General features: G+C 37.1%; 7 protein-coding genes and 2 non-coding genes across 9 annotated transcripts; 4 read left to right on the top strand and 5 right to left on the bottom strand.

Moving 5' to 3' along the window:
* Positions 1 to 1,064: 1,064 nt before the first annotated feature.
* On the top strand, positions 1,065 to 2,747 carry C5L36_0A03670 (uncharacterized protein; the record flags this gene model as incomplete). Its single annotated transcript, XM_029463384.1, has 1 exon — positions 1,065 to 2,747. One exon carries the CDS (start codon positions 1,065 to 1,067, stop codon positions 2,745 to 2,747), a length of 1,683 nt encoding a protein of 560 aa, XP_029319244.1.
* A 285-nt stretch (positions 2,748 to 3,032) lies between these two features.
* C5L36_0A03660 (uncharacterized protein) lies at positions 3,033 to 4,508 on the bottom strand (the record flags this gene model as incomplete). Its single annotated transcript, XM_029463383.1, has 1 exon — positions 3,033 to 4,508. One exon carries the CDS (start codon positions 4,506 to 4,508, stop codon positions 3,033 to 3,035), a length of 1,476 nt encoding a protein of 491 aa, XP_029319243.1.
* Positions 4,509 to 4,642: 134 nt separating this feature from the next.
* On the bottom strand, positions 4,643 to 4,734 carry C5L36_0Atrna2K. The gene is given in 2 exon segments: positions 4,643 to 4,679; positions 4,697 to 4,734. It is a non-coding gene; the product is annotated as a tRNA-Lys (tRNA).
* Positions 4,735 to 5,117: 383 nt separating this feature from the next.
* On the top strand, positions 5,118 to 5,189 carry C5L36_0Atrna1E. Its single transcript has one exon. It is a non-coding gene; the product is annotated as a tRNA-Glu (tRNA).
* A 113-nt stretch (positions 5,190 to 5,302) lies between these two features.
* Positions 5,303 to 6,448, bottom strand: C5L36_0A03650 (uncharacterized protein; the record flags this gene model as incomplete). The annotated part of the gene is made up of 1 exon (XM_029463382.1): positions 5,303 to 6,448. The coding sequence occupies one exon, from the start codon at positions 6,446 to 6,448 to the stop codon at positions 5,303 to 5,305; it is 1,146 nt and encodes a 381-aa protein (XP_029319242.1).
* Positions 6,449 to 6,836: 388 nt separating this feature from the next.
* C5L36_0A03640 (uncharacterized protein) lies at positions 6,837 to 8,087 on the top strand (the record flags this gene model as incomplete). Its single annotated transcript, XM_029463381.1, has 1 exon — positions 6,837 to 8,087. One exon carries the CDS (start codon positions 6,837 to 6,839, stop codon positions 8,085 to 8,087), a length of 1,251 nt encoding a protein of 416 aa, XP_029319241.1.
* Positions 8,088 to 8,180: 93 nt separating this feature from the next.
* On the bottom strand, positions 8,181 to 9,890 carry C5L36_0A03630 (uncharacterized protein; the record flags this gene model as incomplete). The annotated part of the gene is made up of 1 exon (XM_029463380.1): positions 8,181 to 9,890. The coding sequence occupies one exon, from the start codon at positions 9,888 to 9,890 to the stop codon at positions 8,181 to 8,183; it is 1,710 nt and encodes a 569-aa protein (XP_029319240.1).
* A 242-nt stretch (positions 9,891 to 10,132) lies between these two features.
* On the bottom strand, positions 10,133 to 13,939 carry C5L36_0A03620 (uncharacterized protein; the record flags this gene model as incomplete). The annotated part of the gene is made up of 1 exon (XM_029463379.1): positions 10,133 to 13,939. One exon carries the CDS (start codon positions 13,937 to 13,939, stop codon positions 10,133 to 10,135), a length of 3,807 nt encoding a protein of 1,268 aa, XP_029319239.1.
* A 259-nt stretch (positions 13,940 to 14,198) lies between these two features.
* Positions 14,199 to 15,407, top strand: C5L36_0A03610 (uncharacterized protein; the record flags this gene model as incomplete). Its single annotated transcript, XM_029463378.1, has 1 exon — positions 14,199 to 15,407. The coding sequence occupies one exon, from the start codon at positions 14,199 to 14,201 to the stop codon at positions 15,405 to 15,407; it is 1,209 nt and encodes a 402-aa protein (XP_029319238.1).
* Positions 15,408 to 15,428: the final 21 nt, after the last annotated feature.

The following is a 15,428-nucleotide window of genomic DNA, read 5'->3' as shown; positions in this document are numbered from 1 at the left end:
AGTAGTACGCCAAAAGAAGACCGAACCAGAGCAAAACGAAATGACAAACCTTAAAATGGCAATATTCCATGCATGTTACCCCACATTTTAGAATTTTGACAGTCCTGGATTAAGAGAGAGCAACATCCAAACACAACTGAGAAAGAAAAGGGGGGGGGATACCAAACAAAAACAAAAACAAACTTTGAAAATACTTCACTGCAGCATCTCCAGCAATATTTTGTGTATTATTTTATTAAATTCTCTCCCTTCCCCGATCCCCTACGTCCCACCCACGCAATCTCCGGGTTTCTACGAACCAGTCTTGGTGAACTTTGGTGCACGGATGTTCTGCTGCTTGTCAAAGCCATTGTATTTCCTCGTGTGAACCCGGAGATGCGATATGAGAGGCGGAGTTCCTTCATTGCATCGGGATGGTCGGTCTACGAGATTCGTAAATACGTCAACCTGTTAAGGAGGTTCAACAACAAACATCGTGGAAAGAAGGCGGTTTCGGTGATAACGGCCTACAGGGGGTAGAAATGGGAGGAATATTTGAAGTTAATGGTAGCAAAGGAAAATGACATTGTGGATATTATAAAGCTATTTCCAACCCCCCGAGAAAGATACAATTTCACCCCATATTATAAACCCCAGTTCGGAAACTAAGACATAACAAAAAAGCATGGGATGAATGGGGAAAAAATTTAGAAATGTAAAAAAAAATAGGAAAGGGGCTTTTCCTATTGTCAATAAAACAACTCTGTTAGGAGAAAATAGTTTTATAATATTTTCATGGACTCTTTCCCCCACATTTATTACCGAATTGGGAAATTCCCGGGCAATATCCCTCGCTCCTTAGAAATTCCGTACTCCCGGGGAGGGCTAACTCTCCGAGTTATTCCTAACACTCTGGGGGGAACAACATTACTCATAGAATACTATAAATACCGAGCGTACCGCATATATGTAGTATGTGACAGAAATTGGTATCCGATAATCCCTTACCTTGGCAAGGTTTTGTTTCAATAAAACATTCAAATAACTTAAATTCAAATAATATTCAATTAAATTGCTTTAAAAAAATGGCTCCAACTGCTGTTGATATCCATAACGAGTACAAACAGAATGTTTCCAACGAACAGGAAATTCCTTTCAACAAAACTGAAAGAAAGTCATCGATTGCATCTAAATTAGGACTGAATCCAGACGCTAAGATTCACTACAATTCTGCTGTTCCTATATTATACGAAGATGGTTTAAAGGAAAAAGGTACAACCATTTCCTCTTCTGGTGCATTGATTGCATTCTCTGGTTCCAAAACAGGTAGATCTCCAAAGGACAAAAGAATTGTCGATGAAGAGACTTCAACAGACAACATCTGGTGGGGTCCAGTCAATAAGAAGGTTGATGAAAACACTTGGAATATCTCGAAATCTAGAGCGATTGATTATTTGAGAACAAGAGAGAAGGTTTACATTATCGATGCTTTTGCTGGTTGGGATCCAAGATACAGAATTAAGGTTAGAATTGTCTGTGCTAGAGCTTACCATGCTTTGTTCATGAAGAATATGTTAATTAGACCAACAACGGAAGAATTAAAGAACTTTGGTGAGCCTGATTTCACCATTTGGAATGCAGGTCAATTCCCTGCTAATGTTTACACTAAGGGTATGACTTCTTCAACTTCTGTTGAAATAAATTTCAAGTCTATGGAAATGGTTATCCTAGGTACGGAATACGCAGGTGAAATGAAGAAAGGTATTTTTACCGTTATGTTCTACTTGATGCCAATCAGACACAAGGTTTTAACTTTACACTCTTCTGCAAATCAAGGTAAAAAGGATGGTGATGTCACATTATTCTTTGGTTTATCTGGTACAGGTAAAACAACCTTGTCTGCAGATCCTCATAGAGAATTGATTGGTGATGATGAACATTGCTGGTCTGATCATGGTGTTTTCAACATTGAAGGTGGATGTTATGCTAAGTGTTTGGACTTATCTGCTGAAAGAGAACCTGAGATTTTCAATGCAATTAGGTTTGGATCTGTCTTGGAGAATGTTGTCTATGATCCAGTTGATAGAACTGTTGACTATTCCGCTGCAAATGTCACTGAAAATACTAGATGTGCCTATCCTATCGACTTTATTCCTTCTGCTAAAATCCCATGTCTGGCAGATTCTCATCCAAAGAATATTGTTCTTTTAACTTGTGATGCAAGAGGTGTTTTGCCACCTGTCTCCAAGCTAACTAATGCACAAGTCATGTATCACTTTATCTCTGGTTACACCTCCAAGATGGCAGGTACCGAAGTTGGTGTCACTGAACCAGAAGCAACCTTCTCTGCATGTTTTGGTCAACCTTTCTTAGTTTTACATCCAATGAAATACGCACAACAACTCTCTGATAAAATGGCTGAACATTCTTCCACCGCTTGGTTATTGAATACCGGTTGGACTGGTCAATCTTATGTTAAAGGTGGTAAGAGATGTCCATTGAAGTATACTAGAGCAATTTTAGATGCTATTCACTCTGGTGAGCTTGCAAAACAGGAATTCGAAACATACCCTACTTTCGGTTTACAAGTTCCAAAAACTTGTCCAGGTGTCCCAGAAAGTGTTCTGAACCCATCTAAATACTGGGCTACTGGTGAAGCTGATTTCAAGGCTGAAGTCACTAACTTGGCTAAATTATTTGCTGAGAACTTTGAAAAGTATTCTGCAGAATGTACTGCAGAAGTTGTTGCTGCTGGTCCTGCTTTATAAATGGTTTGATATCAATATTATGATTCGGTTATGTTTGTGTATTTAATTCCCTCTTTTTGTTTATTCTTTTTTTCTTCCACCCTTGTTTATCATTAGTGTCGCCCTTTTCTTTTCAAAGGACAATTATTAGCATTTATATAAAATTCAATTCAGTACTATATTCGATCCTTTTAATCACTTCAGTGTGTCGTGTAGGATTAATACCAGAGCTAGAAACAATATGGATTGGACATGTCTACCAATTATATTATATGTATATATGAATCTAATTATCTCTATATAAAATCAATTAACTAAATGTTTATTGATCGGTAATTTCCCATCAATTAATACTGGTTTAGGAATATATTTGTCATCAACTTGAATCTCGAAACCTGGTTTACAGGATAGTTTTTCATGAAATTGGATAATCAGTTTCGATAGTGGTTCCGCGTACCATCTCTCATTGTTCCATTTGAAAAAGCCAACATGGCCACCTAAAGATGTGTTGATCATTGAAATGAAAGGATTGTATTTAGCCTGATCAAGTGGCAGAGCACCAACTTGTAAGCCCCCTGTTATTGGATCATCAAGTGAACTAATATTAACATAAGGAGTTTTTATTTTATCAAGTTTGTAGATGGGTGACGCGTGAGTGTAATAATCATCTGCACAAGTAAACCCAAATAACTTAGAGGTGAAGACATTATCAAAGTCTTTTAATTTCCATATCTTGCGGACTAGTTTATTAGTATATTGAGACTTGAATGTTGGATCTTGTAATAGTTCATTAGAATGTGATTTCAGCAACATCATTAGGGGGAAAGTCATTGCTGTCGAGTAAAACAATGAGGAAATAAATCCATTCTCCAAGAAATAAGATGATGTGCGTAAATCCCAAATTGAAGCTAATGCAATGCCCAGCTCGACACCTGAGTTTTCACCTTCTTGTGCTAAATAATTCGATAAAACAATTGAGCCTAAACTAACTCCAAATAAATAGATTTTCCTATTAGGATAGACCTTTTTAAAATATTTCACAAGTTCTCTAATATCTTCTGTCCACAATGCACAGAATAATTTAGGTGTTGATAAACTGGAGTTACCGCATCCCCGTGAATTAATAACAAATAGCTCAAATTCTGATATTTTTTCCAACTTTTTGTATAAACATCTAATATAAGCCTCAGCGGATGATCCTGATAACCCAGTCAGTGTAATCACAATTGCCTTATCATCGTCCGATCCTTTACTCTGGATGTCCAACTCATCTTGCGTCATATAACGGGTACATTCGTCTAGCTTCTTTGGTTGATTTTTCGGGTAAACGATTTTAGATTTATCATAGTTGAAAAATTCATCTTTACCGATTACATGATCTAATGCTACACACCCACCATCCCCTGCATATCTAATTTGTCTATGAAAATACAATTTATCGACATTTTTGAATTTCCTAATTCCTGCAAACATTGTCTGTAAATGGCCATTAAATAAAAAAGGATTAAATAACGACCATGACTTGTCTCTGAACTCTGGAATATTTTCATGGATAAACTCTTCCATGCACACTGGCTTCTTCAATTCGTTATTATAAAAGTGGATGGGATTATAAGAATAGGATACATTGACTCTGTTGATTATATTGAAGTTTGAAAATATAGCCCATAAAATGTAAGAGGTGACTAAAACCACGCATGTGTTCTGAAAGAAAGGAATAGGTATCCCTAACTTAGAAATTGTCGAATATATTAGCTCTAATACAAACATATATGCTTGCATTCACATACCACTTCGAAAAAAACTTAAGAAGCAAGACACTCATGAAAACATAATACTCACTAACAAAAGTGCTGCAAGCTAAGCTAATACCTCTTACTAGAGTATTTGAGGCCAGCAAAAATAATATTCGAAAACTCCTTATCAGGGGCTCGAACCCTGGACATTTCGGTCGACTTCTTAAAGAATTCTTAAAAGCCGAACGCTCTACCGACTGAGCTAACAAGGAATTTCTTGAGCTGGAAATATTGACTTAATACATATTCATTTCATTTTATGTAAGAATAAATTCCAAAATGATTGGAAGAATAAATTCCAAAATGATTGGAAGCTTGCTTTCAATTTAGAATATATTAAAGTAAAGAAAAGCTATCAAAAAATACCCTTAAAAAAATATATTTGTCTATTAAACAAAAAAAAGACCTTTTATCAAAAAGTAAAGCCTTTGAAATTAGATAAGCTAAAGTACATATTTTTGTTTAGGTTTTTTTTGAATTTTTCATATAAATAAGATTTCATCAAATTTTTTGCATATGGTATTTTTAGATTTTACAATCACGTGGTAGTGATAAGTATTATCTATATCACTGGTGTGTGTTACTTTCAACAAATTCCGATGTAGTGTAATGGCTATCACGTCTCGCTCTCACCGGGTCGATCCGGGTTCGATTCCCGGCATCGGAGTTTCTTTTTTCCTTAAGAATTTTTTTTATATATCTTAAATATGAAGCTATCACATTAGAAATCAACAAAACATGCAGTACTTAAAGAATAAAGCCTAAAGGGATACATAAATTTTATTGTGGAATCTCCAAGACGATTTTACCCGTCGTTTTTCTTGCTTCCATTTCAATAGTTGCTTCCTTGTACTCTTTCAAAGGGTAAACTTTGTAAATGTCAATTTTTAACTTCCCCGAGTCGATCAAGTCAAACAGCGATTTTGAGTAGTACTTAAATTCATCCGCTTCAGAAATATAACCATACAACTGAGGCCTTAAAACTTTCACATTTTTAGGAGACAACCTATTAATTAATAAAGGCTCAACTGTACCAGAAGCGTTACCAAAGGAAACTATAGTACCTTTTCTTGCAACAACCTTAAGATCCATTTCAAATGTGTCCTTACCAACGGAATCAAAAGTTGCTTGAACGCCTTTACCATGAGTGATTTTTAAAATCTCATCTGCAATCTCATCATATGATAATTTTGAGGAATTCAACAAAAATTCAGCACCATTCTCCTTTGCTTTGGCAAGCTTTTCATCGGAAGACGCAACCGCAATAACATGTCCGCCTCTGATTTTACCAATTAATTGATCTAAGATCAATCCAACACCACCAGCTGCGGCCGTAACAAGAATAAAATCATCCTCCTTAACTTTATAGGCTTCATCAATAAAAGTCAGGGCAGTTAAACCTTGAATTAGAGAAGCCGCATACAATTTCAACTGTTCATCAGAAGCGTCTTTCCCTAAATTAATAATAGTGGTCTTTTTAGAATCCAATGTGGTAAATTGTGCAAAGTTTTTAGTGCCTATATAAGCAACCTTGTCACCAATATTATAATTGGCTACATCCTTACCTATGGCAACAACTTCACCAGCAGCTTCACGGCCTGGGATAAATGGGAAAGTGGTGGGATAAATACCCTTACGAAAGTAAGTTTCAATGTAATTCACACCAGCGTACTTATTTTTAACTAATATTTCATTGGCGGTTATAGTTGGGACTGGGTAGTCGAAAGTATACTTCAAGACATCTGGACCACCATTTTGTTGGTAATAAATGACGGCTTGCTTTTCGGGAACATTAGTTGTCATTTTGCGGATTGGGGCTTTAGCTAAATTAAATGATAGCGCTCTTGATATTCTCCAAGTAAAACTCGAGATTGGACTAAACGGCAACACTGAAGAAATTGTTACTTTAATCACAGGGGCAGACATTGTTCGTTTTATAACCTTTGAAGATACACTTCTAATTCATATTACTAAACCCCAGACGATTACTAATCTCCGCGCTAGCCACAATTTCGCCACCAGTGTACAAGAGAGAATGGTGCTTTTAATTAATCGGAACTTTGGATAATAAGGAATTATTACCACTATCCAGAACATACCATGTGGATCAGGTCTTGTTCGTAGTTAGACTTCGATAATTTTATGATATGTATCCTTACACATGATGTAAATGTAGCAACTGCTTATTAGATAGACAAGATGTAAATCGCGTTATTGAATTTGTCTTGAAAAAGATCACGAGTGTAGGAGTTCGTACACACTGACTCTATGAGGGAATCTAATAACCAAAAGATTATACGCCCTTTAATCCTTGATGTTTGTTGAATACAGGTCGGTTCTTTTATTATCATTATTGTTATTATCCTCTTGCGGGTTAGGAAAAAGCACAAGAAGTTACGATAAAAAATACCAGATTTATCGGCACTTAAACAAGGCGAATGAAACATTTATACAAAATGCATGTGATACATTGAGCTTCAAATGCTATTCCTTATATGTAGACCAATTAGAATATCATTGTTTGATTCCACTAGTGAATGACACACTTGAAACAGAGAAGGTGGAAGCTAAAGATGCAGCACAGCTCGAAGCTGAAAAAGATCAAGCAATAGAAGTTATACGGAACTTTAACTTGGAAATGAGAGGAAAGGTTGCTTTAAAGCCTGCGGGATACTGGTATTATGCAGTGAGGTTTGATCATGATATTCATCAGTACCACGTGGGCGCTTCAGGATTGCCTGACTATAACTATAAACTTGCAGCATGGTCGAATAATGACCCATCAATTTCCTTTGATTCCAAACCATACCATAAGGAACCTGAGGCAGAAGATCCTTATGCGATTAAGTCTAACTTTGAGGTGATCGAAACAGAAGACAAAACAAAGTATGTTTCACAAAGAATATCCAATGGAGAGACATGTGACCTAACGGGTTTACCACGTACAACCACCATCAACTACTTCTGTAATGTCAATTTAAAATCCCCTTTAATAGTATCCGTCAATGAATGGAGGACGTGTGAGTATATCATTGATTTACAAAGTAGCTACTTTTGCGATTATGATATGTGGATGCCACCGAAAACTTTAATGAACCACCACATTGATTGTTATCCAAATACAGATACTTTTGAAACTTTAGGAGAGAAGATAGATATTCATGGACTGGTTCTCGACCCTCTAACAGAAGGAGTTTTTTTAGGTAGGAGAGGTGAATCTAGAAGATTTGTTGTTTTATTAACCAAGGATTACAACTTGTGGAATGTAAATGGAATCGATCAAGATGTCCAATTTGAACATTTGCTCTCAGACATAGCTTCTGGATTTCAGAAATATACAAGAAACTTGAAATTAAGTACATATATAGACGATATTTCAACGATAGTGCTACTGGATGATACTTTCAAGCTGGGATTCGAGACGTATGACGGCAGTGGCTCATATATTGGCAACATCATGGTAGAGCATGACAGAAACGGTTATTTTGTAAGTTATTTTACAGATGAAGATATACCGGAGGAGTCCAACTGGTTAGAATATGAGTCGATTCTAATGCTCCAATAGTTTGAGTTGAATGAAAAACAACATACAAATTTATATTACAGTAAAAAACTAGATATTAGTTAATACAAACAGGCATAATGGAAAAACCTACAATCACCTCCTTCTCTTAGGTCTGGATGTTTTTTGGTTTGAAACAGCGAAAGATGCAGGCAAGGTTCCTTGATAAGTGTGTTGAAGAACAGGAATTCTTTTGTCTATATCAATATTCAAGTCGACAGGCGTAATATTCTTATGTTCAATCAATCCTGTGATTAGCCTTCTTATTTTATTGTATAACTTGACTTCTTCGACAGCAGGTTTATTTATTTTACCTCCTGCTGCCAAAAGGGTTTTGTTGTAGCGGGCATGTTTCTTTTGTTTTTCAAGCCTTTGCTGACGAAGCTCGCTTAGTTCGCAGAGGAGATCGCTAATAGTAGACTGTACTTTTCCAGATTGAACAATCTGGGTTTCATCATCGCCTATTAGTTCCATCTCATCGTACTGGAAGACGTTTTCAAGGTCTATTTTCTCTTTTAAGGAAATCTCTCCTGGATGATTCTGCAGTTCAACTGCTCCATTTATTTCGCCAGCACTGGCATCGTTCGTTTTTAGTTCAAAGTTTTCTAGCACTGCACCGTCTTTCTCTTCGACCTTGCCATCTTCAAGTTCTTTTATTTCGCCTGTTGTCTTACATTCATCAGTAGCTTCATTTTTATCACTACTGGATGACGGAATAGAACTTTCTCCGGGATTCTTAACGCTTTCTTCATTGGCCTCCAAACTTTCACTCTGCATTTTAAGTAATTCGTTGTATTTCTCCTTTATGTCAACAAGATTTTTAAACCCAACTTGTTGACACCATGTCAAACCTTTCCAATCATTGGAAATAATAGATTGAGTTTCGTCGTAACTAGGAGCAAAGCTAAAGTTAAGGGAGGTAATATCGGAGCCGTGTTTAAGCCACTGTGAAGAAATTAGCCTCAACCAATTTGGGTGCATATAGTTCTCCAAAATTTGTCTAATGTTTGGTATTTTTATGTTGGTGTCAGAGAACTTTGACATATTATCAACATTTGAGAGTGAAATATTGGGAATCACGTTAGTGATATTTATTCCCAATGAGGGGTCAATTATCGGCTCACGATCATCTAGTTCAGACTGATATCTATTAAGAGAGGTGAAGAATGGTATGTTCCCCGAGGAGAATACAGATAATGCCTTTCCCGTGCTGTTGTAAAATACTGACGTTATAATATTGAAATCTTTCTCCAATGAGGCAACCAAACCATCCGTTGAGTCCAAAGGCTGCAACTGAGATAGCTTTTCTTGGATTTTCTCCTCCTGGTTTTCCATGACATCAGCAGCGTCAGTATCTACGTTGGAACTATTTGTAGTTGAATCGCCAGCTTTATCACCACCAAGTCCTTTCTTTGTCTGTTTGAGAGAAACACCCAGTCTGATTGCCTCCCTGAGGAGCGTTTCGGTAGCTATTCTATAGAATTTGTCAACCTTGGCATACAATGAAGGGTTGTTTTCATGTTCCAAAATTTTGACGATTGAGGCGATTTTCAAATCATGAAATAGCTCGTAAATCGAAGTATAGACACCTGAGTCCAACTTGGACTGAACGGTGGTCTTTGAAGATCCATCAAGTTCTGGGTTTGAGTCCAGAAACCGAAGAAAAGCGTAGTTTAGTTTTTGGATGTCGTTTTCGAAAAACATGTCACCATTTGGAAATTCAGCAGTTAGCACTCCTACGGAGTCCAACTGAGAGTATATAAAGGCCAAGTTTTCCAATGATGTTGCAAACAAAGTTCCGTCCATGACTATAAACACAGTACTGTAGAATGGGTGGTAAGCGTTAAGACAAGATATGGCAATCTTCAGTTATATAGTCAATGTAGAACTTAGACAACCTGAGAAATTCACAAAGAACGTTGAATTTACACAAAAACATGCAAGATGCATTTTTTTCTCTATAATACTTACACAGACTCCAAGAATGTCCAAGACAAGAACGAATTTTTTTAATAGATTTCGCGAAAAAAAAGTGCAACTACCATCGTTCAAACAACTTCCCACGCGCCAGCTATCTTTTTCTGGGTGACCTTCTGTGGTGCTAGATCAACACCTCCAGTGGACAAGAGAACGGCACCGTACCGAGGAACAACGTGGCACTCACGTGTCTCGACACCCTTGTCATCAAGCGTGGTAATAGGAAGACCAAGTGGCTTTGAGTATGTAATCAACCCCGTTCCCTTGCCGACGTTGGCAAGCGCAGTTGGTGTAATATCGTTGAGTGGATGTAACCTGACCTTGTCAGACTTACCAGAACTCCTTTGTAGATGAGAATATACGAGGTACTCAGGAGCTTTACCACTCTTCAAAATGATACTATTAGGATGAATAAATATATGGGATTCGTCTTGTCTAGAATTCTGGATAAAAGCAGGGGAAAGGTAGGGGACATTCATGATCTTGGTATTGTTACCCAGCTTGACGTCCTTGTCAATAAGGTCCAATCTAAACGCAATTTGGTCAATAAAACCAGCAGCGAGCATTTGTTTGATGGCTTGGACTTGCTTCTTGTTTGGCTTTGGCAACCTCAATTCTTCGTCAGAGACTTTATTGGAAACTGCAATACTTTCCTTCGATGTGTGCAGTTTGACAATATAAGTCAATTGTTTCCTGAGTTTCTCAATTTCTGTCATCTGCTTTTCTCTGAGGAAATGATCTTGATAAAATTGTGACCTTTTCTTCCTTGGAATATGATCACTAGCACAAATTGCAGATAGAAGCTTCAGACTATCACTGAACCTATCTAGTTTGGAAAACATCTCATTGGATTTGTTGAACTTATGTCTCAATTTCCTTCTTTTCTCTATATCCTTTTGGCTCATTTGTTGTTCTGATTCTTGATAATCATCTCTCGTTTCAGCACTACTCTCATTAATATAATTCTTTTCTTCTGTCTCGTTGATTTGGATACCAATGTCGTATTCAGTAAGGAATGGATCACCAACTGACATTCCAGAAACCAAAGCTATAACATATGGCAAGCACCCTTCCTGGTTGGCGATTAGGAGTATTTTGGAGAACCTAGGACTTAATGGGAATAAACTCATCCTTTTTCCCATTGCGGTGATCTGTGATTTTTCCTTATCCAAGGCACCGAGATATTGTAACAGCTTTTCTGCAGTTTTCAGCGTTTGTCTATTAGGTGCAGTAGGGAATGGGAAATTCGAAACTGTTTGAATGCCCATACTTTTCATATTGAGAACAACACCTTCTACGGGCATCCTTAATATCTCAGGTTTGGAAAACTGTGGGAATTCACTTTCATAAATAGCTGAAGAATATAACCTGTAACAATGTCCTGGTCCAGTTCTACCCGCTCTACCCGCTCTTTGGTCTGCACTAGCTTTCGATATCCAGCCAATTTCAAAGGATTGCACACCACTTTCTTCATCGTACTTTCTTTCCTTTGCCCTACCACAATCCACCACATACCTCACATTAGGAATAGTCAAAGATGTTTCCGCCACATTTGTTGCCACAACACATAATCTTGACCCCTTTGGTGGATCTTCAAAGATTTTCATTTGTTCACTTGTTGGAAGTAAGGAATATAGCGGTAAAACGTACAATGGATCATCTGCAGTTTGGTCCTCTTCAAGTTCCTCCTCGAACCCTTCTTCTTCTTCAGAATCATCTTCATCATCAGCCTCATTGTAATCTTCCTTTATATCCATTTCGTTGACATCAAAATCAATTTCTTCCGCTTCAATATCTGCATTATTAACGTCAACCTTAACATCGATTAACTCATCTTTCTCTGATAGAGGCAATTCTTTTGACTTGTTATTCTTAAAGGGAAATTCCTTCTCTAGTTTTTTCACTAAAGATACGATTTCTGCCTTACCTGTCATAAAGACCAATATTGCGCCCTTAGGCAGTTTTCTGTGGATTTTACAAGTTTTTCTGAACGCCTCTTCAGTATAATTGTAACTCGTGCGTCTGTTGAAGTGAACTGAAACAGGATACTGTCTTGCATCGACTTGGAGGATGGGAGGGGAGGTATCAAATAAAACCTTGTTTTCACTGAAATCACTTACTCGTAATGTTGCCGACATTATAATTAATTTTAATGGATAGTATTTTGAAGGTTGCTTTTCGTGATACTCCCTTCTTAATTTTAAGACCCTACTTAACATACCAATAAGGATATCGGTATTTATATTTCTTTCGTGAGCCTCATCAATGACCAAAGCTGAATATTTCATCAATAGGAAATCTGTCATCATTTCTCTCAATAAAACACCATCGGTCATGAATTTCAGAGAAGTATCTTCTTTCACCTTAGCGTCGAACCTGATTTGATAACCAACCCTATCAGAATAGTTTCCTAACTCAGTAGACACTCTTTTAGCCATAGAAACAGCAGCAACCCTTCTAGGTTGGGTGATACCAACCATACCGGGAGTATCAGAATCAGAAACACCATAACCAGATTCAAACAAAAACTGAGGAACTTGGGTGGTTTTACCAGAACCGGTTTCACCACATATAATAACACAGTCATTGTGATGGATTGCTTCCATAATTCTACTTTCTTCTGCATAAACAGGTAGTTTTGATCTAGCTTCCTGGATACTTGCATCTCTGACAACATTGACAGTGACAATCTTTCTCTTAAGGTTTTCATTAATTGGGACGAAATCTTCCTTCAAACCATCATCGAGATCTTCCTCACGAACAATAGCCTTGTAATTCATCTGTGGACCTTGCGGAGCAGAAAAAGCCTCTCTTCCCTCAAGTTTACGGACCTGTTCTTCTGCCCACTCCTTGAAATCAAGAGCTTTTTTTGTATGTTCTTTTTTGATGTTAACCTCCACTTCAACATCATCTTCACTCTCCTCATCTTCACCATCATCTTTACTCTCCTCATCTTCACCATCATCTTCACTCTCCTCATCTTCACCATCATCGTCATCATTATCATCTCCGTCAACACTACTATTATTTTCTTCTTCTACCCCATCGCTGTCACTATCAGTGTCACTTTTTTCATCCGTAACATTTTCGATCTTGCCATCCTTTGAAGGCTCTTCATTGACATCTATATCTTCACTTTCAGCTCCACTTTGGGCTTCTAGTTCTTCATCTGAGCTGTCACTTTCAAAGTCCATTTCGTCCTCTTCAGTTTTTCTCTTGCTAGTTTCTTCTTCGATTTTATTTCTCCAGGAGTAGTTTTTCTTCTTTTTCTTTTTCACTACTTTTTCAATATTGCTAAAACCAAATCCAGTGCCCATTCCTGAGAATGGCTGTGCAGGTCTAAAATCTATAAAACCTGAACTTGTCGTTGACGTGCTTTTGAATTCCTCATTGGCCGGTTCACCTTCAATATTTTGATCTTCTTGTAACAGATCTGACCAATTTTTCACTTCTCTCTGCTCATATAACAACTCCTTTGTCTCATCTGTAGACTTACCAAGTCTTTCCAGCTCCATAGCCTCTATTATTTTCTCTTTTTTGGTTTTCCGATCACCAGAACCTATAAGTTTGGCTGATTTTAAGATGCTGGTATCGATCTTGGTTTCTTCAAGTTTTTTCAAAAGAATTTCCTTTTCTTCTCTCTTCATTTGATGTTCGATATATTTATCAAGTCTTTTTTTCTTCTTTCTGGTTATTTTTTCCTTGTGTTCCTCAATCAACTTCTCCTTAAGCTTTCTTTTCCTCTTGCTCTTTTCATTTTCAATGCTTGCCATGGAGTTATCTATAACATCTTCAATGACTCCTTCTGGGGTACCATTTGGTTCAACCTCATCTACAAACTGCCCACCAGCTTTCCCATAATGAACCTTTTTTGCCATCTTTGGTTGGTTTGGAGCTTAGTGTAAAGTAATTGATTCTTATTTTGCTGTGTAAATTTTCATTTTTTTTGTGTGAAAAAAGTTCAAACTTTATAATATTTTTAACATGAAGAAAAAAAAAAAAAGAAAATACTCGTCTATTTGTATTGCTGCACAGCCTTAGAATATTAGACATATTTAAAGATCCTTTACGAGCCGGTGGATCAGCAACTTCGATCTATACTAATCCTTCTGGCAAAGACAAGATTGATTAAGCTCGATGAGCAAAAATAGCTCAATTGATTTACAGGCACCTCAAAACTCTCTAAGGCGATCAGGGCGAAATAAAATAAGTGGGCCAAATGATCATCCCCCAGATCAAGCAGAAGTTAAGAGTGAAGACAATGGAGATGAATATGGGTTTTTAAATTACAGGAATGTTCGGAGAATGAGGCTGGGGAAGTATGAATTTGACACATGGTATGGGAATTCTGCCTTGTTCAAAGTGCCATTTTATGATCGAAATATTAATAGTTTCCGTACCAGTCTATCGTTCAAAGATGAAAGCATAGCTTCTGCTAACGTCTCACCGCCCAAAGCAAAGAGCTTAGCTTCTAAGAAGCTGCCACCTAAGGAATATGTAATAAATCCCAAAAAAAAGGATATATGGCTAGATCTTTTGTATGTATGCCCATATTGTTTCAAATTCACAGACATCCGAGTAGAGTGGGAACAACACATAAATTGCTGTGGTTTTAGACGTAAACTACCCGGAAAAGTTATGTACAGCGATGGAGAGGTAGTCATACGGAAAATCAAGGGCTTCTATAATAAGCTATTCTGTCAGAATATGTGCTTGATGGCTAAATTTTTTCTGGATAACAAATCAGTGTTCTACTATTTGGATTATTTTGATTTCTATGTTGCCTATCAAATGCTTGATCGGATCGAAGTACCCATGGGATTTTACTCCCGGGAATTATTATCTTGGGACTTGAATAATTTATCTTGTATATGTGTTCTTCCATGTTACCAGCACCGACATTTAGGCACAAAGTTGATTGATTTCTCTTACCAGTTGTCACGATATGAACAACAAATTAGTGGGCCAGAACATCCACTCTCACCATTGGGAAAACTAACCTACCTAAAGTATTGGTGCAGCAGCATAGCTAAAGTGTTTGTGTACGGGAGTCTATCCAACAAAAAGTTTGTCACTTTACAAATGATCAGTGAAATAACGGGGTTTAGGATTGAGGACATCCTAATGACATTGTCGTGCATGAAAGTGCTTTATCAGAGTGGTACAAAAACTAAAAATATGGATTACTATCAAGACAGCTTCAAGTATAGTGATCATTACATTTTCGTTGAAGATGAAAAAAACTACAAAGTCATGATTGACAAAAAAAAGATGAAAAGGTGGGTCGTAGATAACATGATTGAAAATGTGGATCTTCTAAACAAAAACTGTTTTGTATTTTACTAAATAAGACCTTTTGTTGTATAT

Source organism: Pichia kudriavzevii, chromosome 1 (assembly GCF_003054445.1).
Source record: "Pichia kudriavzevii chromosome 1, complete sequence".
Taxonomy (NCBI): Eukaryota; Fungi; Ascomycota; class Pichiomycetes; order Pichiales; family Pichiaceae; genus Pichia; species Pichia kudriavzevii.
The sequence above is the reverse complement of the archived record's forward strand: the minus strand, read 5'-3'. Positions and strand labels throughout refer to the sequence as shown.